Here is a 27,693-nt window from a genome sequence, read left to right on the forward strand (position 1 = left end):
TATGTAGAGGCCTTCTCACATCATGCTATTACAGGTATATGTGGGGTTGTTGCTTGTTGTAGCACAAATGTTGTAGTTAACAAAACACCCTGGCATACACAGATTCTACTTTTAGACCTTTGGTGAGGGTCAGGTTGTTGGTTTTAGAGTTTTCTTGTTAATAGGTTTTTACCAGACACCTTACTGTATATATTGTAAAAATAAGACTATAAGAGAAATCAAAAAAGTGTTGAGATCCACCTTGGGCTTCCTTGTGTAATGCAAAGACAAAAAGTTATTGAAAGTAACAAATGAAAAAAATATCTGTTAGCTCCTGTGTCCGTCAGACCAGTGTACCTCTGTCACTTGCTGGTCAGTAACTTTACTGATTCTTTTCAGCTAAGTATTCTGGTAACTGAACAGCAATGTTATTGACAGGTTGTTATTTTGTTTTGTATGTTAGTCCCTTTCTGTTATTACCTCCCCAGGCATGTTAATGATCCTTGTAATAAATCCTCTTCATTTATTTTCTGGACTGGGCCTAGTGTTCTTTGCATTTATGGCTTGCTTCTGAGGATCCCAGTAAATAGTTCACAGCATATAATGTAATAAAAATTTAGAGTATTCTTTAAAAACAGCACTGCAAATTGCCCACTTCACATTATTATAATTCAGTGCTTTGCTTGCTGGGCATGTGCATTAATAAACATTATCTGAATTGAAGCAGATATTAGAAGTGACATAATTATAGACTGATCCCACTTTGTCTCTTCGTATGTCATAGCCAAGGGTTTAGACGTAAGCCTGTGCACTTTTGTTTGTGATTCACAGAATACTCAAGAAATTCAGTTGTCACCTTACCAAGGTTTGTTCAGACATTTTCTTTAAGCAAAAACTGTGTTCTGTCTCAAGGATTCAAATATTATCGGAGTGTTTTTTTTCTCCTTTGGCCTTTTGCATGAATCTGTACATACTTAGCTGTATTTGTGCATGTTTTTCTTTATGCAATTAACTGATGGTTTTCATTTTGGTGATTTGATAAGAAAATGGATGGATGAATGGTCCAGTTAGCACTCCAGGTCATTGCATACTGTGAAGCATGCTGTTGTATGTAAAAATAAAGTGCAGTTGTTGATATTGCCTGTCCGGTAGATGGAGCACAAAAGGTTTTCTGCCAAAGTGGGTTTAGTGCTGGCTAATCAGCCAAAGTGAATTGAGTCTGATGCATAGCCAGAGGGATGATCTTGCCTGAGGACTGTTTTTATTAGATAAAAAAATGTGAACCATGCCTAAAGTAGCAGTGGTCAGAGTGATTATACATCCCAGGACTTGTTTATGAAAGATTACATATTCAAATTGGTTGTTTTTTTTCATTTTGGCTTTTATCAGCACAAATGTAGTAATACAGTAATTACAAATTCTGTATTAGGTTTTGAATGAACAAATAGAAATTTCAGCTAGTGGGAAATGGCCCATGGGAACAACAATTTACTTTTAAAGTATGCAAAAAAATAGAAAGTAAAACTATAACATTAAAAATATAAAAATGGATTTGATACATTTCTATAACATGACCACAATTTATGATATGAATTTACCAAAATATGCACAAGATGCGATACCACTGATGTTTTTTCTTTAGTCTGCTGTAATGGTAAGCCTAACATGCTTGTAATTTAACAAGGGCATATAACGTAATCAGCGTTTCTTTATAATTAAAGGTTAGCTGCTGTGACTACTGCATTTAAAAATGTTTAACTTTGAATGATCAAATTGTATATGACAAGTTTTGTGAAATTCAGAGCAGTGATTTGGCTGTTGTTGTTCGAAGCTGAATATTTGGAATTCACCCAAAACCCATTTAGCTCTTAAAACTAATAAGTTCAAATTGTAGACAGAATTTCTAAGAATCAATCCATTCCTTTTTGGGTTACAGCGTCCACAAAGTATTTACCATAGGCAGATGGCTTTACAAAAATGCACAAACCATGCTCTAGAGATGAAATCTCAAAGTGCGTTTGTCATTGAAAACCTTCAGTTAATTTTTCCTGTGACAGCAATACTTATCCATAAAAGTTTGGAAAGGTACACCCTTTATTCTTGTAAGCCCTGTGGCACAGTAAATGACAGCTTCTCTCCATATGTACAGTAGCTAAGAAATGAATAGCTACTATTATTTCTTATCCTCTAGGTGGATCATCATATCATAGGATTTTGAGTAACTAGCAGTGCCATTAGGTCAGTATTAGCAATTTAATAATTTGTAACAATACTCATATATTAAGACTTCGAAGTATAAATGACATCACATTTATTTTATGTTTGGTCCAAGTTTTGGTTCTCTAATTAGTCCTGTTGTCCTGTTGTTACCTGCACTTTTTTATTAACAAATTGATAGCTCACTCTTCTAATTTATCATATTGTTTGTACAGTTGGCCTATTTTGTGTGTTATTTTGGATTAAGAAAGATTATCTTGTATGATTCTAGGAAAGTAAAGATGGTCCATATAGAGCAAGCTAAACTCTTCCATTTTGGTAACACAGTGTTTTGATTTCACTATTAGAAAATGCAGCTTTGTAATGATACAACTTAAAATACAATACAACTTAATTTTGTATAGTGCTCTTCACGGAGTACAAGGGCAGAGCGCTGCAAACAAATTCTTAGGTTAAAATGCAAGTATAGGTTATACTAATTACTAAATACAGAACTAGTACATATAAAAATACAGATTTGTAAAAACACACAAAAAACAAAATAGAACCTGATTAACATAAATGGAAACCAACAATATCTGTACATTAATTAATTGTTGAACTATGGCCAGTTGACAGCAGCGGAGATTAAAATAGAAAGGCAGACACAATCATGGTCCTGGAATTCTCAGCCAACTATCCGTCAACCTGCTCCTGGGCATTCTATAGTGGAGTCTGTGCTGGCCATCTAGTCTGATGAGAGCATCTTTCCACCCAATGATTCCAGTGCTCGTTCATCAGAGATGCCTTTTTCATACCCAGGAGAGCAACCTGGCAGTAGAACAGTGGCACCAAGTGCTACATCCAGATACATGAAGAGAAGCAGAATTTCAGAGGGTTAGTGATGGTTTAAAAATATTGTATTACTTATTTTTCTATACAAATGACTAACAACCAAAATGGCAGTATGCACAGGTAATCAGCAGCTCTAGTCAGGGTATGCTCGACTGAAGTTGTAAGCCTTCAGCCAAGATTTTAAAGCTGAGACTGAAGGGGTACCTGTTATATCAGCAGGCAGGTCATTCCACAGCTTCAGGGCCCTGTAACTAAAAGCTCAACATTCCACTGTTATTTTATTAATCCTTGGAATCTGAAGTAAGCCAGCATCTTGAGGTCTTAATGAGCACTGTGGTTGGTAAGTAATGAAAAATTCAGATAAGCAAGCAGGGCTTTGGCCATTTAAGGCTTTATATTTTAAAATTTGGATTTTTAAATCAACCCTAAGCTTAACTGTGAGATAGAGTTATGTGTTTATATTTTCTGGTTTGTGTAATAATTCTTGCTGCAGTTTTTTGAATTACAGTCATGAAAAAGCTTGGGAACCCCTCTCAGACTGCATAATAATTTACTCTGCTTTCAACAAAAAAATAACAGTGGTATGTCTTTCATTTCCTAGGAACATCTGAGTACTGGGGTGTTTTCCGAACAAAGATTTTTAGTGAAGCAGTATTTAGTTGTATGAAATGAAATCAAATGTGAAAAACTGGCTGTGCAAAAATTGGGTCCCCTTGTAATTTTGCTGATTTGAATGCATGTAACTGCTCAATACTGATTACTTGCAACACCAAATTGGTTTGATTAGCTTGTTAAGCCTTGAACTTCATAGACAGGTGTGTCCAATCATGAGAAAAGGTATTTAAGATGGTCAATTGCAAGTTGTGCTTCCCTTTGACTCTCCTCTGAAGAGTGACAACATGGGATCCTCAAAGCAACTGTCAAAAGATCTGAAAACAAAGATTGTTCAGTCTCATGGTTTAGGGGAAGGCTACAAAAAGCTATCTCAGAGGTTTAAACTGTCAGTTTCAACTGTAAGGAATGTAGACCCAGGTCTGGCAGGCCAAGAAAAATACAGGAGCGGCATATGCACAGGATTGTGAGAATGGTTACAGACAACCCACAGATCAACTCCAAAGACCTGCAAGAACATCTTGGTGCAGATGGTGTATCTGTACATCGTTCTACAATTCAGTGCAATTTGCACAAAGAACATCTATATGGCAGGGTGATGAGAAAGAAGCCCTTTCTGCACTCACGCCACAAACAGTCGCTTGTTGTATGCAAATGCTCATTTAGACAAGCCAGATTCATTTTGGAACAAAGTGCTTTGGACTGATGAGACAAAAATTGAGTTATTTGGTCATAACAAAAAGCGCTTTGCATGGTGGAAGAAGAACACCACATTCTAAGAAAAACACCTGCTACCTACTGTCAAATTTGGTGGAGGTTCTATCATGCTGTGTGGCTAGTTCAGGGACTGGGGCCCTTGTTAAAGTCAAGGGTCAGATGAATTCAACCGAATATCAACAAATTCTTCAGGATAATGTTCAAGCATCAGTCACAAAGTTGAAGTTACGCAGGGGTTGGATATTCCAAGACAATGACCCAAAACACAGTTCAAAATCTACAAAGGCATTCATGCAGAGGGAGAAGTACAATGTTCTGGAATGGCCGTCTCAGTCCCCTGACTTGAATATCATCGAAAATCTATGGGATGATTTGAAGCAGGCTGTCCATGCTCGGCAGCCATCAAATTTAACTGAACTGGAGAGATTTTGTATAAAAACATTGGTCAAAAATACCTCCATCCAGAATCCAGACACTCATCAAAGGCTATAGGAGGCATCTAGAGGCTGTTATATTTGCAAAATGAGGCTCAACTAAGTATTGATGTAATATCTCTGTTGGGGTGCCCAATTATATGCACCTGTCTAATTTTGTTATGATGCATATTGCATATTTTCTGTTAATCCAATAAACTTAATGTCACTGCTGAAATACTACTGTTTCCATAAGGCATGTCATATATTAAAAGGAAGTTGCTACTTTGAAAGCTCAGCCAATAATAAACAAAAATAAGAATTAAGAGGGGTTCCCAAACATTTTCATATGACTGTAACTGAAAGGTACAAAAAGAAGTTAATAATGTACTGTATTGCAGTAGTTAATCCTACTAAAATAAATGCATAAAATAATTTTTCAGTGTCCTGTATATTTAGAAAACATTTTATTTTTTAGTATGGAAAAAACAGGTTTTGGATAGTTTTTTAATGTGTGATTAAAATGACTTGCTAGTGTCATAGATAACACCTAGGTTATGCACTGAATTCACTAAAACTAATGGTGATTCCAACTGAGTTTAAAAGTGACAGAATATTGTCGTGGTCATCATCATTTCCTGGCTGAAAACTAAAATTTCAGTTTTTTCTGTATTCGGAGACAATTAGTTCTTATTCATCCATTACTTTAATTCACTTACATAATTAAGGACACTAATGAAGAAGTGTAATTTCATCTCAAACAAAGGTATAATTGGATGTTATTTGCATATGAGTGAAAATGAATGCCATGTTTTCTAATGATCATTCCTAATGAAAGTATGTAAAGTGAAAACAGTAAAGGTCCTAGTTCTGAGCACTGCAGGACACCATATTTAACTTCTGAGTGTAACGATGGAGTACTGTCGGCACATTTCTGTACATACTGGAATTGATTTGATAAATAAGAACTAAACCACACAAGCACAGTGCCTATGAGCCCAATGTAATTTTCCACCCTGTGTAGTAAAATAAAGGTGACTAATTTTTCAAATATTTTAGAGAGAAAGGGTAAATTTGGATTGCATCTGTATTTGTTAAGCATTTGTGGGTCTATCTCCATCTTTTTAAGTAATGGTCTCATAACTGAATCTTTTAGTTCATCAGGAACTGTGCCATTTAGTAATGAACGATTGATAATGCTAAAGAACAAGAAATAGATTTCATTTTAGAAATTAATGTTATGACTTCCTGTTCTGTTTCCAAATGAAAATTGCTAAAGTAGTGTGAACAAGACGAGACAGGGTTTGCTAATCTAATATTAAGTTGGTAAAGTGATGCTGAGATCTGGGATCTTATATTGTCAATTTTCTCATTATAGAAGTTTTTAAAGTCTGCACAACTAATGTCTGAAGGTAATTTGTATTGTAGTTCAGAATCACCCTTTGATAGATCAGCCTCTGTGCTAAACAGTAAACAGTGACTATCGCTATTGTTATCTATTCATCTAGAATGGTAGTCCAAGCAAGGTATAAAGAGGGCTTTTTTATATTTTTAACACTTCTCTGTCCTAGCAATTAGGAAGACTATAAGCTTTATTGCTCTCCATATACGCTGCAGTTTTCAGCTTTCTAGGTTAAGTGTTTCAGTATTCTCATTAAACCAGGGTGAGTTTCTACAGTACGTGCTTTAATCACTTTTGTTTTAATAGAAGCTACTGGATCCAAATCCTCTTTCAAAGGCACAAGATAATTTCCATCCATCCATCCATCCATTTGCCAACCCGCTGAATCCGAACACAGGGTCACGGGGGTCTGCTGGAGCCAATCCCAGCCAACACAGGGCACAAGGCAGGGAACCAATCCTGGGCAGGGTGCCAACCCACCGCAGGACACACACAAACACACCCACACATCAAGCACACACTAGGGCCAATTTAGAATCGCCAATCCACCTAACCTGCATGTCTTTGGACTGTGGGAGGAAACCGGAGCGCCCGGAGGAAACTCACGCAGACACGGGGAGAACATGCAAACTCCACGCAGGGTGGACCCGGGAAGCGAACCCGGGTCTCCTAACTGCGAGGCAGCAGCGCTACCACTGCGCCACCGTGCCGCCCACAATATAATTTCATGTTAGCTAATTCAAATTAGTTTTTCCACTATTGTACTTGAGCACTGTCCTTGTTTTAATCTGCAAATATACTGTTAAGAGCAAAACCAAATCATATGTAATTAAGTAGTTATCAGAAATAACTTCATATAAAGGTGTAATTTGTAAATTTTGAATCTCAGCTCTGTAAGTAATAATTAGATCTAGTGTGTGGTTATGACTATGAGATATCGACAATCCAGCAAAACCCTACTGAGTTTAACAAATAAGTAAAGTTCCAGTTTCCTCGTCAATGTGTATATTAAAATCCCCTATCAACACTACAAGATCATAACCTATGGCTAAATAGGATTAAAGACTGCAATATTCAGCCATGAACAATGAATTTGGCCCTGGTAGTCTGTATATGCTGGAATCAGTTTTACTATGTAATACGAGTGCCTCAAAAGATGTAAATTCAAATAATTTTTTAGAAGCAGTTTGCAGTTCACCACAGAGAATTATCCTACGGCCACCTCCTCGAGCAGTATTTCTAGATTTGTGAAGGAATGTATAACTGTTTGGTGATGCCTTGGCTAAGGGAATAGTATCAGATTTAGCAAGCCTAGTTTGAATGAGATGACACAAACCTTTTTTTTTGTTTTTTACAGCTTTATTTCCAAGAGAGGAAATGTTTAGCACGCATCATTTTAAACTGCAGTGATGTTTCTGTTATGGTGCTATATTTTTTGTTTTAATTTGAATTAAGTTACTAATACGGGTACCCGTAGTGGAAGAGCTGATTTTAACTTCTGGTCTAAATGATGATTTTTATTCTTTGGTTGTTAAATGATTCATATTTTTCTTCAATACTAAATTATAAGATGCCCCACAACAGGCATTCTGGGTAGGAGCTACAGGACAGTAACAGGTGGGATATACAACAGCCTGTGATTTAAGATCATAAGACTGTGGCCTGTACTTTACTTTGTACTTTAATCAGTCAGCCAGGCAGTTTTGTTGTTGTATTGTGAAAAAAAGATCCCCTCCAGTTAGGATGAAGACTATCTCTCTTGAAAAATATAGGCCTTTCCCAAAAATCATTACAATTATTCACAAAGGCTAGGCTTTTATGTGCACACACGGTCTCTACCTGGAGCACAATCTGCTATAAATCACAACCCCTTTACATAATCTTGGTAAGGGGCCAGACACAATTCAATTCTGAAATTTTCTTTTAGCTTTGGTGCATAAAGATATCAAGTTCCTCTTTAATATCTCAGATTGTGGCACAGTGATACTGTTAGTGCTGATATGCAAAATAAGGTACAGTATTCACGCATATCTATGAACTTCATATTGTGGTTTTGGTTATTCACGAGTTGGCCATGAACAATTAAATGGTAATATTTTTGAAACTTTCCAAAAGGTTGCAGAAACTCACAGACAACATTTAAGACAAAAATATACATAAACAATACTGAAAATATATTGTATCAAATAAAATCATGTCATTGCAGTGCATATTGCTGTATATCTTTAATATTAACAGTTATTTTTGGTATAAAAAAAAATCAATAAAACTTTGAGGCAGTGCAGCAGCGTAGGTGTCTGTCCAGTGATCTATTGATAGTAAGTGAGCAGGCGAACCTCCTTGTGTGGGGCTGCAGATGTACTGATCTCTTAGCTGTTGAACTGACGCAGAAAACACCGTTCCAGGCCTGAGTCTCAGCTTTGAGACTCTCCCAACACAGCTATCCATACGATTGCCTAATCCTTTGCCTGCATTATTTTACCACCAGCCCAGCTTCACACAGCTCACCTTGGGTTAATGGCAGTTCTATGAGTCCAGAGCTCCACTGGTTGCAGAGGTAGAGGTATCTCAGCTGCCTCACGCAATCTTTACAATTATAAGCATTTTGTTGTTCTCTGTCTCGACAGACCTGGTGCTAAATGCAGAGAATCTGTTCTGGGTTTGAATTGGTCACCTGGGAGCCTAAGGACTAAATTTTCACTCTTAGACTTCTGTCTCACTGTTACCTGAACACCCTTGTGGTTGAATTGGTGCTGCTAATTTTGGCCATGCACTTCAGGACTGGAGAGACTAATGTCAAATCAGAAATGGCTGAATTGTCTAAACAAAACAAGTCAATCCAATTGTCTAGCTGCCTAATCACTATCAGGTTCCTAAAGCAGTCCACCAAAGTGTGTGTTTTCTTGACAACCTCTAAGTTAACTATATATTTTTGGCAGTTAAAGCTGTCTGTACTGTCACCCAGAAGCCTAAACTGTACATACTGCTGCACACACAACATATACATGCTCTCGACAGGCACAGAACAAATTGAACTTATGTTAAGAGAGGCCTTTATTTTTATCTTTATGTTGACAGTTACTTCTGAACCTTCTGAGTTCTGCTGCTTTGCTAGGAGACCCCCATGTTCAATGTTTGACCACCAGCTGGGTGATGGACTCCATGCTGTTGGTTTCTTCTCCTAGTTAGATGTCATCTTTTACTACTGCTGTAATTTTTCTTTACTGATGGATTGGATGGCTATTCTCTTTTGGTGCAATAAAGCATTTGTGACACAGTGAATACATTAGTGACGTAATGTTTGAAAGCAGTGCTCATTTGTTTCCATGCATTTCTTTGTTGTTGTCTTTCTTGTATCTTTATTAAGCACCGTATGTGATGTGTCTGACACTCTGAAGATTTCTGTTGTCTTCCTTTTCCTTCTACCTATTACATAGTTCTTCGTCACAGGCTATGATCAATAAACACAATACTTACACTTGACTATGAATTTGGAAGACATATGTAGCATGTACTGGGGGATTCTCAATAGATGGGCTTGCAAGGATTCAGGTTTTATTACAACAAACTTTTCCGCACACTAGTAAGATACTCCGCAGATGGGGCTGATTTTCTTTCTGCCATGTCACTTTGTTAATCACTTTACTTTTCTGAGGTTGCTGTGACTTTATTTATTTATTTTTTTACTTTCCAGAATGTGTCAGGATATACATTTTCGATTAAGACCAAGATCAAGGTTCTAGTCCTAGTAGTTTGTCAATACCATCAGGTTGCTGCACTGTATATGCTGATGCCACAGCTGTCACTGTTCTTATTCCTATCAGGTAATCTGCTTCTGCAGTTTGCTTCATGCTTAGCAGATGTCGCTACTCTTCTTTTCCTTTCTGCCATATCACCCTCTTGATCAATTTGCTGTAAGAAACACACAAAGTCAGCTCATTTTGCCAAGGTTGGCAGAACCTCAAATTTGCTGATTCACCAGTGCTTATCAGGTAATAAGCTTTCAATTAAGATCAAGGTTCTAGCCCCAGTAGTTTCCAAGTAATTGCATGACAGACAGACAGACCTGAGCAACTTATATATAGATTGATATTTGGAAGAAATTCACAACTGCCAAATTTTGCCCTTGTTTTAAATGCTTAACATTCTTTTGTAGTTTTCTTTTTAATTTACCTTTTCCTGTGAAGGCTACCCTCTAAATTGTATACAAATACAAACAATTAGTGACAAGCAGTGCAAACACAAATGCAAATGACACTGAATGCTAATAGGAAACATCTACTTCACTGTCATATTCATTTGTAAGTTAATTGGTTAGAAAAGGCTTAAATAACCAGCACATTAAAAAAGAAAAAAAAAACTTAAAAAGCAAACAAGAAAAATAACTTACAGACTAAAACACATAAATACTTGCTACATTCCAATCGAAATTTAGCAAACCAAGTTTGTAATTTTTGAATTGATAAGTGAAAGGCACAAACAGAGATTAATGTGAGCAGTTGAAAACAGAATTTGGTGAGGATGAACACCTCCAGCCACAGAGGTCCAGAGGACTAAACTTTAGAGCTGCAGACTTAAGCCTTTTTTACTAATTAGCGCCCAAGTGAATATGACAATGAAGAAGCCACTTCCCTTAATACTGAGTGTCATTTGCTACTCTGTATGCATTTGTCATCACTAATTGTATTTGGGAAATGAGGGGATGATTAGAATATGGTAAAAGAAAGCTGAGCATTTAAAACTCTGGAAAAATGCACATTTCTGAATTTCTTCTTCATACTAGACTAGGGGGCTCTGCCCCCTGCTCGCTTCGCTCGCCAACCTCTGGTGTTGGGAATGACAAAGAGCGTGATGTATGAATGAGATATAGAATAGTGTGACGGTGTAGATGATGCAAATAGAAAGCAAACAATAAAGTGTGTGGCACAGTGTAAAGGTTTATTTGAAAATTTCTTTGTACACGTCGTTTAAGTGTAAAAGGTAATTCCAGCTCAGAACTTGTAAGGTCATTTAAGATGGTTATTGTTGTGATCAGAGTCAATTTTGTCAGAGCTTAGAAAGAGTTGTGTCTCTCCAGGAAGTAATGGAATGACTTGGGTATTTATGTTTTCCACATTAATATTTTTTGGACATAATATAGTGTGTTGTGTTAAAAGGTGCATTTGGTCTAATGAGATTGCTGTTTCAAATGTCTCTGTAACTAAGTCGTCGCAGATAAAGGCTTGAGGAATTGTAATAATATGTGGCTGAAGTCCATCTGTATCGGTGAGTGTACCATCTCTCAGTTGTAATAAGCAATTGTTATGATCTGGTTCTGGACATCGTATTTTTTTTACTAACTGTATCTTTTGAAAGCAATGCCAATTGTCTGCGTATTTTAAGGTGCACTGAACAATAGCTGAGTGCATGGCATCTGGAAGAATAGCTAATCACTGTCTAAAATCTCCTCCTCATAAAAGTACCTTTCCTCCAAATCGAATATTATTATTCATAAACGTTTGTAGAAGTTTATGAATGGTGTTGAGTAAGTGACTTCATGCCATTGAACATTCATCAATAAACAACATTTTTTCAAGACGGATGTCACGTGCAGTGCCACCGTTAATGTTCATAGTGGATACCGATTTGTAGGATGTAATGTAGTTGATAAAGATTTCACTTTCAGGTACATCGTCAGTTATAAGCTTCTGCAGATATTCAGTATATGAATGTAAAGGAGGCAGTCTAATTTGACCCTTTTGACAACAACGTGTAAATGTATTACTTGTATTGCCAGTTGTTTCTTCAGGGAAGTGAACTGAATGACAATGAATGCAAATGACATTCATTAATCCGAATGAATTTTCCTGGTGTATGTTTTCCTTGTGCCGTTTGAGAGGCGCGTTGTTGCATGTGTAGTATTTGGGACGTGTTGTTTTGGAGCTGTAATCGATTTGCCTGTGCTGTGTGAGAAGCCCGTTGTAGCCTTTGCTGCCATTAACGTATGTCTGAGACTGGAGGTGTTTCGTTTTGAATCCGTGCCTGTTGCGATGCAGCACTTTGATTGATAGTTTGCGTAATGTGGATCTAGGATGTAGATTTGTGCATATTTGCGTTGTTGATTTGTTTCAGGGTGCACTGTTCCAATGCGATGCAGTATTTGTGCACATAAGCTAAAGCAGTATGGGCCATTGCCTTTTGTTGGCCTGATATTTACTCCGGTATATGCAAAAGCAAATGAACTATTGTAGGATCTAATGCAGTTCATAAAGTTTTTACTTTTAGGTACATCGTTAGTTAGAAGCTTTAGTTGAGCTTTGCGTTTTTGGAGTCGAGACATTTTTTCTTTTAGAAATATGGATAAGTAATAAGGAGTATTGCACTCACTGTTAATATGGAGCCTTTTCTGCGGTTGGACGGTTAATAGTGCCTTATTGTAATGAGATCCACCTATGCTGCATAGCCGTCTATTTTGTTGTTTCTTTCGTGTTCGTGTGTTTGTTCCTGTTATCCTTTCCTTTTCGTTTTGTACCCGTGACCGTGTATTCATGACTTGTTTCTTTCTCAGCATGCGAAATATGGATAAGTAATAAGGAGGATCGCAGTCACTGTTAATATGTTTCCTTTTCTGCAGTTGAACGGTTAATAGTGCTTTATTGTAAGGAGATCCACCAATGCTGACACCTATGCTGTCTAGTGTGAAGGTGCTGATGTTCACTTTAGAATATGTGGCTTTGGGTGTCACTTCTTATGGATGTGTGTGTGTGGGGGGGGGGGGGGGTGTATGAGGATTGTTGTCGCGCGAGCGTCTTCTTTCTTTTGTGTTCCTGTGTCTTGTTGAATCCCCCTCTTTGTGTGTGTCCCGTCCCTTGCTTGTAGGGTCTGTGGGGTGGTTTTGTGTTCTTTTTTTTGTGTTCCATGGGCTTGTTGAATCCCCCTCTTGGTATGTGTCCCGTACGGTGCCTGTAGGGGGGGGGGGGTGCCTTGCTGTTGTGCGCGAGCCTCTTTTTTTTTTTTTTTTTTTTTTTTTTTTTTTTTTTTTTTTTGGGTCTAGTTTCGTGTGCAATGTGTTTCGTGCTTTGCTTGCGTTTGACGACTTTTTTATGTGCCTTTTCCTTTTTTCGGTGCTCTTTGCGCCTCATTTCTCCCTTTTTCCTGTGCTCACTCATTTTTTCTGTGGTCTTGTCCGCCTCTCGCGGCCCCTCATCCGCCTCTCTCGCCCTCTTTTGTCCGCCTTTCTCGGCTCCTCAGCCGACTCTCGCGGACTCTTTTTGCGCCTGCGCAGTACGTCTTTTTGCAGCTACGGCCCATTGCCGGATGTGCCTGCGTCCATCATCCGGTTTAGCATTCTCGGTTAGTAATATGGATAAGTTTTCTGGGAACATAAGAGAAGGAAAAAGGTCACCTAATTAAATAATTAGATCAATTAGAAGAAATAATTGATTTGTGAAACTGGTTGAAATGAAAACCTGTAGGCACAGTGGTACCCCAGGACTTGAACATAAAAACTATTCAGTTACGCTGATAAGAAATGTATCATATGATCTCTAGCAAAGTTCTCGTGTGTTAACAGGCCATGCATTAATTAACACAAGTATAAAACGACAGACGAGGAATTTCTTCTTCTCATTTCTTCTTCTTATTTCTTATTCCTTATTCTATATACACCATCACATTTATATGACCCATGAAATGATGAGTATGCTGCACTGCTGCCCAACTGAAAAAAGTTAGTCTTAATCTTTATTTACCATTTATGGTGGCATAGCTCGACCTTAGTTTGTAGAAGACTGTATTGAATTACAGTGAATCACTTTCATTGTTGATGCTGCTTGCAGAATATGTCCCTTCCATATACAGAACATTTTGGCAAAAACGTTGACAGTCTTTTTAAGATTAGTTTTCTTTTAGGGGAAATTTTTAAGAATGTACTATATAATCTGTTCGTATTTTAAATATTATTTTGGTATAGGAAGAGGCTGAACCAATAAAACCATGCTAATAGTTACTCTACTGCCTATAGGCCTGCTCATATAAGGCCATATGCCTGTGATATGGTGGAATGGCAAACTCATCATTAAAAAGTTAAAAGGGGCAACCAAATCAGCTTATAGGAGAAGAAGAAATGAAATACACAATGCTAGTAAATGGAAAACCTCTCTTATCTTATGTTATGCATTTTGTTAAATTCTTAATATTTCATTCCATATTGCTCTCTTAACAGAGAAAAAATTGAATTTCTATATGCTACACAGCATTTCTATACTCTTCAGGGATCCTACTCCCACTTGTAAAAAGCTAATACTACAATTAAGATAGTATTTGTTGTTTCTACACTACCTTTAACACTGTTAAACCCATCCAATTGGGGGTTAAGATGAAGTACTGTAGATTCCTCAAAGGTCCTCTGGATCATGGACTCTAACCAGTCGGCAGTAGTTTGTGAGGCTCCAGGACTATGTGTTATTGATGGTAAACAGCAACACAAGGGCACATGGGGAACTGTCTTATACAACCTTTCTCTTCACCCTGTATGCAATCAGTTTTCAGCACAACTCCAATATATTATTACAGAAATGCTAAGATGTTTCCACCGTCATAGGCTACATCAACATATGAACATATGAAAGTGTGTAGAAAAGTGGTGATGGGAGAATCTCAAATAACTGTGCAGTATTAAAACAAGGGGGTTGCTGGAGGTCAGTTGCTATCATGGCGTGGAGGTGGTGAGAATTATAAATACAGAGGGTCAATCTAAGCAGTAGACTGGATTAGATAAACAACACAAACATATTGTACAATAAAGGGCCAGAGCAGGCTCATCTTTTTCAGGAGGATCAGGTCCTTTATGTGTATGAAAAGATGCTGAAGATTTGAAATTATTCCATAATGATCAATGTAGTGTTTCATGGTCTGGTCTACTGGGGGAATAACATCAGCTGAGGAATTGTCAGGTTCCCAAATACAGTGGACCCTTGACTTACGAACTCAATTCGTTCGCGAGGGCTGGTTGTAACTCAAGTTGGTTGTAAGTCAAGACTATTTTTCCCATAAGAAATAATGGAAATACCCATAATGCATTCCGAACCTCCCACAGCAACACTTACTTAACCTTTTCATAATAAAAAAGGGTTGTATAATGTGCATAATTTACCAAAACACCAATAATTTTTCTAATGTACTAACCAAAAAGTTATAAAAAGTTCCTAGCCTACCAGAAACAACAATTTCATACTGTACTCACCATTTAATTTGACATCTTTGGGCTGCAGGAAGGGAGGAGGAGGAGAATGAAATGAAAGGTGGTTATTGTTTGGAAGAAGCCTCCTTATACAAATCTTTTCTTTGTAAAATTGTCAAAATGTTGGATTTCGACATGCTGTACATATTAGTGAGATCGGTCACACGAACACCACTCTCATATTTCCGCACAATTTCCTTCTTTGTTTCGATTGTGATTGCTTTCTTTACCTTCATTACCTTCTCTTCCTTCCTTAGCAATTATCGAAAAAAATTATATAAATCACTGCACTGACCGAAATTACGTCCACAAACACATGTATCTGCGCCTCGACTGACGCTTACAAACGCTCACAGCTGTTTGTTTACAATTGCGCAAGCGGATACACGTGACCGCATTCAGGTCGTAACGCAAGATGTTGGTTGTAAATCAAAACAAAAATTTTGGTTGTCAATCAAGTTGTTCTCCTGTCAGGCCGGTCGTATATCAAGGGTCGACTGTAAAATGATAAGGAAGACCAGCAGCAGTACAGGACTGACCCTGGACTAACTAGGGATAGTAGCTGAGAAGATGACAATGATAAAAATAAGAGGCCATCATGATAAACACTGACTATACTCAACATGTCATATTGACCTGGAGGATCTTCAGCCATTGACGTATTTACCATGACCCATGCTACTGGGCCACTTTGTTGTCTATAGTGCTAGCATTTTGAATGTTTGCTCATTGACTTTTACCGGCTACTATACAGTAAACGTTTCGAGTATTAACAGTGCGCACAAATTTAACTTGTTAGGAGAGCAACGTGATTTACAGAAAGTTTTCTGAACATGTGTTACACTTGTCAATGTCAATGTCAATGTCAACCATTCACACATTTTCACACATTCAAAATGCTAGCACTATAAAAATTGCCAGACTTAGTGTTAGTAAATGAAATCACCAAATGTTAGCTGTTTCACAGTAAATAACAATAACGTTCATAAAAGAACTGCCACATCAATGAAGTAAAGTTTGCAAAGCTTATATTTTTACCTGAAAGATGGGACTCGTTTTTTCTGCAGTCATGTCCTCGTCCTGGAGTGTCACTCTTTTACTGTTCTGAAAAACAACGTAATGGTCCATCCTCTGCTGATGCCATGCAGTGTAACTTCAAAGCTGTCGGTTGATGTGTTGTGAGGACGACTGTTCGTCGTCAAAAATCGCGCAGAAGACGTACCTCCGGTTTCAGACAACGAAAATGCATCTTATTTTGGTTTTTTTTGAGCTATAGCACTTTCATTATTTGAATCACAAATAAATCGAGAAAAGTATGTGTAATTTTAAGTTTATGACTGCTATATGTTACCACAGAATTAAAAAAATACCTTATTTTCTCTCATTTTATTCTTTGATCAAAAATCTAAATCTGAACATTCCTTTCATTTTCGTTTTCCGTTTTTGCTTCTAAAATGAAATTTCAAATACCAAAAAGTACATGGACCTTTGAGGCCCCAGCTAGGCTGGTTATCTGCTGGCTCAATTCACATCTCATTTTTGTGTGGCAGTCATTTAAAGATAGAAGAATCAATTCAGAGGACCAAGTCTTAAAAAACATAGCCATTAAAGTGAAGGGAAAAGAAGTCAATTAACAGCAGAAATTGTTCACTGATGAATAAAATGCCAGGAATGAAAACCTGCAGCCACAATAGGTCTCCAAGATCGGAGCTGGACACCCCTGATCTATTGTACAGTGCCTTTTACATGCACTGAAACTATTTATAAATTATATAGTGCCTTTCACATACTGTTTATGAATATTTGTGCCAATGTCATAGTCACATTTAATTTTAGGGTAGACTGTCTACTGAAAAAGTAAACTTCACATACCTTTCCAGCTCACTTTTTCACCCATTGCACTGTCTGCATGTCTGCTGGTCATATGATGGGTGGGGGGGGAGGGTCATGCAAACTCCATGGAGACAGTTAGTAGTCCATTAATGGAACCCAGGATACAGCAGCTCTATGACAGAAGCACCCTGTCAGCCATCACTACCCACTCAATAGGAGAGTAGCAGAGACTGTGAGCTTGAACATGAGAAATCCCTGTCTAGAAAGACTACTTACTTAATCCAGACCCAAAGGAGTCCGTTAGTTACTTTAGCTTTGTACACATGTTTATTTCCTTTTTGTTGTTATTCTTTAACCCCATTGGTGCCTGTGCATTCCCTTACATCCCGGTTGATCTGCAGGCTATTAAACAGAGGAGATGTTTGAGGCCGTATCATTAAGGAAAGAGAAAGCAGCTGTCAGCTTTTGGCTTATGGCATAGTGAGTAAAATCCATCAAGAGTAATCTGTTCCCTCTGAGTGCATTTGAAAAGTCTTTTGTTTCCAAGTGAATAACAGAATATATTTGTCCAAAAAGAATAAGCGCTCATTCCTCTCTAGGAAAAAAAAAAATTGCAGCTGCATACTTACTGCTCAGCTGGAATATAGCCTTGTGGCTTGCAGCCATCTTGTATCTCAAAATGGTTTCTGGCAAAGAGAGCATCATTGTGGTTAACTTGGGGTTGTGTGGGGTCTCATCTGTAGTTACACTTGCATAGAAATGGCCTGTTTTGGATGTCATTAATAGAATGTGTACTTGTAGTTAACTAAAACATTTGCTTATATTTGTAGCTTCTTTCACAGTCCAAAAACAAACTCCATTGTCTTGTTGCCATGCAGGTTAGAATGTTGTGCCATCTTGCAACCCACATTCAAGTGATTCTGAATTATTGTTATCCTGCTAAAGAAGACTTTATCTATCTATCCACTCAATTTATAACTCTCTCTTACAGTTCAAACTTGTAGCTAAAGATTAATTTACTTTTGGATGATTTGTAGATAAATGGATAAGTTTCTGTGCAGAATAAAAAATGGTTAATCCCTCTTCTTCATTTCTGATTCTGGAGTTTTACCCAAAAGTAAAACAATTAGTAATTTTTCCAAATTTGTTAGATGGATGGTATTACCCTGTGACCAGATGAGGACTTGACACTCAAAGAAAGGTTCTTCAATACTAAATATTGCCTGAGAAAGTCTTTAAAAGAAGAACATTTCGTCTGACTGAATGAGCGTAAATGCCCAAATGACATGAGGCTTCACATTCTAACCATCTTTGCTTTCATCACAGGGTACTCTGCTGACTCTTGCATCCTGCTTTTTTAAACACCATCCCTCAGTGTGTGCTGCACATTTCCCTCAGTTCTTCTCAACCAATGATTTAACTTCAGCACCAGATGTTGCTTCAGATGGTGACATAGCTCAGTGCAAACAACTCAGAACTAATTACAGAGCGCATTCACTGGAGGTTAGAAGTGACATCAGAATGAAAACCAGCAGGCACTGTACTGCATCCCATCGGGTCCCATAGGCAAACAATGACAATAAGAATATTTTTAAAATATTAAACATACAAAAAGCAGTAAACATTTGCCTGTATTGTTAAAGAAAACATGTCTGCATTGTGGTTGAAATCTATTTTACACAGCATCACAAAATAGACTTAAAATGTATTTGTGTATTGAAATGGCTCTGGATAGCCATAGTAATGTTAATGCTCTTCCTATTTCCTCAAACTATGCTAAAATATGCTAATGGCTGGCCCATCATAGGCTGTATGCTTTTGACAGGTGAAATTGAAACTGATTTTATGTGTAATTTTCTTTGTCTTCCTATATCCAATATTATTTTGTTTTTGAGTAGCATATGATGAGTATAATCTGCTATTATGTAACGAGGTCACAATTGATTGCTATTTAAATATATGTATTCTTTCAACAAAGTACATAAAAAGAGAACATTCCATCTTTACCAGATTTGTGGCAATATTTGAATAACTTTTAAACATTTTTAAAATCTCCTTTTCAGTCTTTGGGTGCATATAGCAGTCAATATTAAAATGTATATACATTTAAAAATATACAGAGGACAGTGTATTTCTGAACTTAATGAGAATCGAAAAAACCAAGGTTGTGTGGATGATTTTATTAGCTGATGTGATAAATAATTTATACAAATGAATGTTACGAAAACTAAGGAAAAGTTTATTGATTTTAGTAGAAACGCAATTCACCCAAAGAACTATTCATCAAAGGCCAGACAGTTGAATGTTATAAATAGCTTGGAGTAATTGTAGATTTAAAATTGACTTTCGATCAGAACACATAAACAGTCTACGAGAAGGGGCACCACATCTGTCTCAGAAAAAATTCATTGAAACATTATGAGAATTATGAGACTCTTTACAGAACTGCTGTTCAGTGAGATTTAGCTTACATGACATTAGTTTGATTTTTGAATTTCAGTATTAGCAACAGAAATAGCAATTTGTAAAAGAAAATCTGAGCTATTTAACAAAGACACACAGTGAAAAGCAGAGGGTATCCTTTAAGACAGTACTCACTCACAGCATCAGCTATCAGGTCAGAGGGTGAAGGTGCACACAATAAATAGTATGTGGTTCAACAATCCTTTCCTTCCATCCATCCATCCATCCATCCATCCATCCATCCATCCTCTTCCGCTTATCCGAGGTCAGGTCGCGGGGGCAGCAGCTTGAGCAGAGATGCCCAGACTACCCTCTCCCCGGCCACTTCTTCTAGCTCATCCGGGAGAATCCCAAGGTGTTCCCAGGCCAGCCGAGAGACATAGTCCCTCCAGCGTGTCCTGGGTCTTCCCCGGGGCCTCCTCCCAGTTAGACGTACCCGGAACACCTCTCCAGGGAGGCGTCCAGGAGGCATTCTGATCAGATGCCCGAGCCACCTCATCTGACTCCTCTCGATGTGGAGGAGCAGCGTCTTTACTCTGAGCCCCTCCCGGATGACTGAGCTTCTAACCCTATCTTTAAGGGAAAGCCCAGACACCCTGCGGAGGAAACTCATTTCAGCTGCTTGTATTCGCGATCTCATTCTTTCGGTCACTACCCATAGCTCATGACCATAGGTGAGGGTAGGAACAAAGATCGACCGGTAAATTGAGAGCTTCACCATTGCGGCTCAGCTCCTTTTTCACCACGACAGACCGATGCAGAGCCCACATTACTGCGGATGCCGCACCGATCCGCCTGTTGATCTCACGCTCCATTCTTCCCTCACTCGTGAACAAGACCCCGAAATACTTGAACTCCTCCACTTGGGCCAGGATCTCGCTACCAACCCTGAGAGGGCACTCCACCCTTTTCCGGCTGAGGACCATGGTCTCGGATTTGGAGGTGCTGATTCCCATCCCATCCACCCAGTCCTTTCCTTCCAACAGTCGTTATCCTTCTTATTAAAGTATATTTTTGTAGGCAGCTGCAGGAAAATTTGTTGTTTGTTCATTTTAGGCATTGTTCCTGGTAATCATTAATTTATACAGGCTTTTTTTTTATTTTACTTAGAGTGGCATTCTGATAGTGTGTTATATATTGTATGGCTCCACTGTGTTATTTATTATATACAAGGATATATTTGTTTATTGTTTATTAATGTATGTTGTTCTCTATGATTTCTTGGTATGTGCTTTATAAAAATGCTGGCAATCCAGATTTCCTTCTTTAATTTAAATTGAAATGATTGTATTAGGTTGATGCAGTTGTAGTGCTGCTGCCTTCTCAATATGGAGACCTGAGTTTGTAACCCTGGGGGCTTCCTTTGTGAAGGCTGCATGTTCTTTCCATGTCCATGTGGGTTTCATCCTGTTACTTCAGCTTAAGTGAATTACCATTGATAAATTGGCCCTAGTGTGTGCAGAAGGAACTCCGAGTCCAGCTCAGGGCGGCGAAGGAGCACTACAGGAGAAAGCTGGAGCAGAAGTTGCAGAATAACAGCATGAAGGAAGTGTGGGATGGGATGAAGATTATCAATGGCTGCAGCTCGAAGCGGGGTGCCACCATCGAGAGAAATGTGGAGAGAGCAAGCCAGATGAACAACTTTTTTAACAGGTTTGACCTCCCTAACCCACTCTCACCTCGGATTACTGCACCCTCCACCCATCCTTATGCTGATACCAGCATAGGAGAGAGTTTACCCCAACCCACAATTACAGCAGCCCAGGTAAGCAGAGAGCTGAGGAGACTTTGTGCCAGCAAAGCAGCGGGTCCAGATGGAGTATCGCCACGAATGCTGAAGGCCTGTGCGTTGGAGCTAGGGAGTCCTCTACAGCGCATTGTGATATATGTCTGGCCGTTCATCCTGGCCAATACCCCCAGGCCGCCAGATGGAGCTCTCCCTGAAGCATGGAGGTGCCTCGAAGGCCAGCAGGGAATCCTGGACAATGGAGTTTTTATCCACAGCCCTGCTGGATACCATGGGGGCCGCTAGAGGACGCTGCAGGGAGGCCCAGAGACTTTTACGTGCACTGTAACCCGGAAGTACGTCTTAGTCACAGTGGCAGGAGGAATGATGTACTTCCGGGATGAAGAAAAGGAGTTTTTATCTGACCCGGAAGTGTTCCTAGTCACATGGACCGAGAGAGTGAAACACTTCCGGGTCAAGGACTATAAAAGGACTGTGGGAGATCCCATACATTGAGCTGAGCTGGGTGGAAGGGTGGCAACACGTCTGGGAGAGTGGAGGATTGATTATTTATTGAATATTGTTATTGTTTATGAGTATTGTGGAGAGGAGGGTGTTTTGTACACATTATTATAATAAAAAGTCAAAATATTGGACTTTTATCTGGTGTCTGGCGTTTGATCCGAGGGTTCAAGGGAGTGAGAGCGCCCCCTATCTGTCACAGCATCTTCAACATGAACCTGGAACAGGGGAGAGTCCCGAGGCTTTGGAACACATCTTGCATCACCCCAGTCCCAAAGGTATCACATCCTAGTGAGCTGAATGACTTCCGGCCTGTCGCTCTGACGTCACATGTGATGAAGACCATGGAGCGGTTGCTACTTCACCACCTGAGGCCACAGGTCCGTCACGCCCTTGACCCTCTGCAGTTTGCATACCAGGAGAAGGTGGGAGCGGAGGATGCCATCATCTACATGCTACACGATCCCTCTCCCACTTGGACAGAAGCAGTGGTGCTGTAAGAATTATGTTTCTGGACTTCTCTAGCGCCTTCAACACCATCCAACCTCTGCTCCTTAGGGAGAAGCTGACAGAGATGGGAGTAGATTCATACCTGGTAGCATGGATCGTGGACTATCTTAAAGACAGACATCAGTATGTGCGTCTTGGAACTGCAGGTCTGACATTGTGATCAGCAACACAGGAGTGCTGCAGGGGACTGTACTTTCTCCGGTCCTGTTCAGCCTATATACATCGGACTTCCAATACAACTTGGAGTCCTACCACGTGCAAAAGTTCGCTGATGACACTGCTATCGTGGGCTGCATCAGGAGTGGGCAGGAAGAGGAGTATAGGGACCTAATCAAGGACTTTGTTAAATAGTGCGACTCAAACCACCTACACCTGAACACCAGCAAAACCAAAGAGCTGGTGGTGGATTTTAGGAGGCCCAGACCCCTCATGGACCCCGTGATTATCAGAGGTGACTGTGTGCAGAGAGTGCAGACCTATAAATGCCTGGGAGTGCAGCAGGATGATAAATTGGACTGGACTGCCAATACCGATGCTCTGTGTAAGAAAGGACAGAGCTGACTATACTTCCTTAGAAGGCTAGCGTCCTTCAATATCTGCAATAAGATGCTGCAGATGTTCTATCAGGCGGTTGTGGTGAGCGCCCTCTTCTACATGGTGGTGTGCTGGGGAGGCAGCATAAAGAAGAGGGATGCCTTACGCCTGGACAAACTGGTGAGGAAGGCAGGCTCTATTGTAGGCACAGAGCTGGACAGTTTGATATCCGTGGCAGAGCGACGGGCACTGAGCAGGCTCCTGTCAATCATGGAGAATCCACTGCATCCACTAAACAGTATCATCTCCAGACAGAGGAGCTGCTTCAGCGACAGACTGCTGTCACTTTCCTGCTCCACTGACAGACTGAGGAGATCATTCCTCCCCCACACTATGCAACTCTTCAATTCCACCCGGGGGGGGGTAAACGTTAACATTATATAAAGTTATTGTCTGTCTATATACCTGCATTGTTATCACTCTTTAATTTAATATTTTCTTTATTAATCCCCTATCTATCTATCTATCTATCTATCTATCTATCTATCTATCTATCTATCTATCTATCTATCTATCTATCTATCTATCTATCTATCTATCTATCTATCTATCTATCTATCTATCTATCTATCTATCTATCTATCTATCTATCTATCTATCTATCTATCTATCTATCTATCTATGGTGTGTGGATTCACCCAGTGAAGAACTTGTGCCCTGTCCAGGGTGTTCCTGCCTGGCACCCGATGCTTCAGTTGTGTGCATATTCATCAGAAATTCTTAAGAAAGAGAGAATGAACATTGTAGGCAGCACTGAACTTCAATGCAAATTGAAAATGTCACTGTGGTCTGCCTGTTTAATAACACGCTCTGCTCTCATACAGTATAGCTGCTTGTGAAACAATATTATTTCAGATACATTATGTGTAGTTTGGTTGTTCTTCTTCTTATTATTATTTTGTATCATTGTTTGCATTTTTTATTATACATTAGCTCTCTAAGGTGGGTAGAATCTAAGTAATCACTGTAGACCTCAATATCAGCATTTGCAGTGCACCATACAATGTGCATGTCTCTGTTATATACCATTTGGTATGGTTTTTTTTTGTTTTTTTTACAACTAGGGGGCTTTGCCCCCTGCTCGCTTCGCTCGCCAACCCCCGTATTTGGTTTTCCGGATACACACTTTTAAGATTTTTTTTTCTTTGAATTGTTGCTATTTCATTAGTTTCACTTTTATTTCAGAACTTCTGTAAAAACAATATTTGTAATCTTGTGAGTCCCAATATGCTGAATCTTTTTAATGAGGTCAGGACAGGTTTCTCTGTTTGGAATTTCAGCACAGACAAAACGATCTACATCATCAGCAGTTAATAATTTTTTTTTACAAAGTAAAAAAGTAAGTAGAGTTCTGCATTGGACTCCTGTCTGTAAAGTCATGCTATTTTCCTCTCACAATTCCAAAAGTACATGGGGTTACCAAGGTGATACCCCAGCTTTTGTCTAGGTTTTTGTACAAGGGTTAGACAGAACGTTTTTGACTCCTGGGGTAAATTTAGGTTTTTAAATTAGCAGACAGATAAATATATATACATTAACAAAGTAACCAATAAATGCATGTTTGGTAAACTCCGTTTTTGAAATTCTCAAGATTCTTTATTTGTCACATACATAATTATACAGGACAACACGCAGTGAAGTGCATCCTGATCCACTTATCAAAAACTGTGCAAAGTTAGAAGAATATCAGTTAGATTAACAAAAAGTCATAGATTGAAAGATAACAGTATAGTAGAACATAATAAATAAGTAAAATTATGTGAATAAAGTAGAATTAAGTGTTAAGGTGCAATAGTGTAGTAATTATTGTGCAAAACCAAAGTTAGACTGGTGCATAGTTAAATGAGGCAGTTTGTTTGTTTGCGCTACTGCGATCTTTACTTTTTTATATTTTCTAATTTTCCTACTTTCATATCCTTTAACTTTCTCCACATGTGTATAGCGCCAACGTTTTTTTTTTTTTTTTGAGCCTTTCTAATTTCCCAGGTTTCATAGTCTCTAACCTGCTCTGCATGTGTTTAGCGCCAACGTTTGTAAACGTCTTTATGAAGTTCTACTTTGTCTTTTACTCACTGTCATTTAATTCTGAGCCGGATTGGACGTGCTTTTTTTTCAATTCCACTTGTTCCAGGCTGATAATTACTTTCCTTATTTTCTGAATTTGCACCTCAATTATTCTTTTTTGCTCTTTTTTCTGTCCAACGCATTTGAGTCTCTTTTCTCCACGCTTTTATTTCTTCTTCGTTTAATTGTCGACGTTTCATTTCTACCCTATTCATTTCATTTCTACCCTATTCATTTCTACTGTATTGACCTTATACACTTTATATGCAATGAGAGCCCTGGAGCTGTGTGTGCTGCATGACTGCCTTTACACTACTGATTTGTTTTTTTTTATATTGCTTGTAAGTAGGGTGTGTCTTGCAAGACTCTCGATCTATGTTCCCGTGAGACACACCGTGGCAGGTCTGTTTCGTCTCGCGGGTCTTTTAAATTATCTTCCGAGAAGATCATGTATCATAGACTATCAGGACAGGGGACAGGATTTCTTTTTATAATAGATAGAAAGCAATATTAATGTTTGTGATGTGCCATCTATTGGAATGACAGAGACATAGCCAGCAGATCAACACACAGACAAACGCACAAATGCTCATCCCTTTATTACCTTCTTCTTCTTTTGGCTGCTCCCGTTAGGTGTTGTCACAGCGGATCATCTTTTTCCATATCTTTCTGTCCTCTGCATCTTGCTCTGTTACACCCATCACCTGTATGTTCTCTCTCACCACATCCATAAACCTTCTCTTAGGCCTTCCTCTTTTCCTCTTCCCTGGCAGCCCTATCCTTAGCATCCTTCTCCCAATATACCCAGCATCTCTCTTCTGCACATGTCCAAACCAACGCAATCTCACCTCTCTGACTTTGTCTCCCAACCGCCCAACCTGAGCTGACCCCCTAATGTCCTCATTTCTAATTCTGTCCATCCTCATCACACCCAATGCAAATCTTAGCATCTTTAACTCTGCCACCTCCAGCTCTGTCTCCTGCTTTCTGATCAGTGCCACCGTCTCCAACCCATATAACATGGAAGGTCTACAGGACGGTAGTGAGACCAGCTCTTTCACTCTGGCAGATACATGTCTGTCACAAATCACTCCTGACACTCTTCTCCACCCATTCCACCCTGCCTGCACTCTTTTTCACCTCTTTTTCACAATCGCCATTACTCTGTACTGTTGATCCCAAGTATTTAAACTCATCCACCTTCTCCAACTCTACTCCTTGCATCCTCACCATTCCACTGACCTCCCTCTCATTTACACACATGTATTCTGTCTTATTCCTACTGACCCTCATTCCTCTCCTCTCTAGAGCATATCTCCACCTCTCCAGGGTCTCCTCAACCTGCTCCCTACTTTCGCTACAGATCACATTGTTATCAGCAAACATCATAGTCCACGGGGACTTCTGTCTAATCTCGTCTGTCAACCTGTCCATCACCATTGCAAATAAGAAAGGGCTCAGAGCCGATCCCTGATGTAATCCCACCTCCACTTTGAATGCATCCGCCACTCCTACCGCAGACCTCACCACTGTCACACTTCCCTCGTACATATCCTCTACAACTCTTACGTACTTCTCTGCTACTCCCAACTTCCTCATACTATACCACAGCTCCTCTCGAGGCACCCTGTCATATGCTTTCTCCAGGTCCACAAAGACGCAATGCAACTCCTTCTGGCCTTCTTTATACTTCTCCATCAACACCCTCAGAGCAAACATTGCATCTGTGGTGATCTTTCTTGGCATGAAACCATACTGCTGTTCATTGATCATCACCTCACTTCTTAACCTAGCTTCCACTACTCTTTATTATAACTTCATTCTGTGGCTCATCAATTTTGTTCCCCTATAGTTACTGCAGTCCTTCACATCCCCCTTATTCTTAAATATCGGCACCAGTACACTTCTTCTCCACTCCTCAGGCATCCTCTCACTTTCCAAGATTCCATTAAACAATCTGATTAAAAACTCCACTGCCATCTCTCCTAAACACCTCCATGCTTCCACAGGTATGTCATCTGGACCAACGGCCTTTCCATTTTTCATCCTCTTCATAGCTGTCCTTACTTCCTCCTTGCTAATCCGTTGCATTTCCTGATTCACTATCTCCACATCATCCAACCTCTTCTCTCTCTTGTTCTCTTCATTCATCAGCCTCTCAACGTACTCTTTCCATCTGCTCAACACACTCTCCTTGCTTGTGAGTACGTTTCCATCTTTATCCTTTATCATCCTAACCTGCTGCACATCTTTCCCAGCTCGGTCCCTCTGTCTAGCCAATCGGTACAGGTCCTTTTCTCCCTCCTTAGTGTCCAACCTCTCATACAACTCATCATGCGCCTTTTCTTCGGCCTTCGCCACCTCTCTCTTCACCTTGTGCCTTATCTCCTTGTACTCTTGTCTACTTTCTGCATATTTGTGACTATCCCACTTCTTCTTTGCCATCCTCTTCCTCTGTATACTCTCCTGTACTTCCCCATTCCACCACCAGGTTTCCTTTCCCTCCTTCCTCAGTCCTGATGTCTAGTAAGGTGTATTCTTCTTTATTCTTGTTTTCACTGCTATAATCTAACAGTCTGTGAGAAAG

The 27,693-nt window shown here is 39.3% G+C and overlaps 1 protein-coding gene across 1 annotated transcript in view; it reads left to right on the top strand.

Moving 5' to 3' along the window:
* Nucleotides 1–27,693, top strand: part of LOC114659257 (sterile alpha motif domain-containing protein 10-like) — a 232,291-nt gene that overhangs the window by 146,196 nt on the left and 58,402 nt on the right. The window contains exon 3 of the mRNA XM_028811643.2: nucleotides 1–34. This exon is cut by the window's left edge and continues 135 nt beyond it. Within this exon, the coding sequence (XP_028667476.1) occupies nucleotides 1–34 (34 nt within the window). The remainder of the gene's footprint in view (nucleotides 35–27,693) is intronic.

The sequence above is a fragment of the Erpetoichthys calabaricus genome, chromosome 10 (assembly GCF_900747795.2).
Source record: "Erpetoichthys calabaricus chromosome 10, fErpCal1.3, whole genome shotgun sequence".
NCBI classification, from domain to species: Eukaryota; Metazoa; Chordata; class Cladistia; order Polypteriformes; family Polypteridae; genus Erpetoichthys; species Erpetoichthys calabaricus.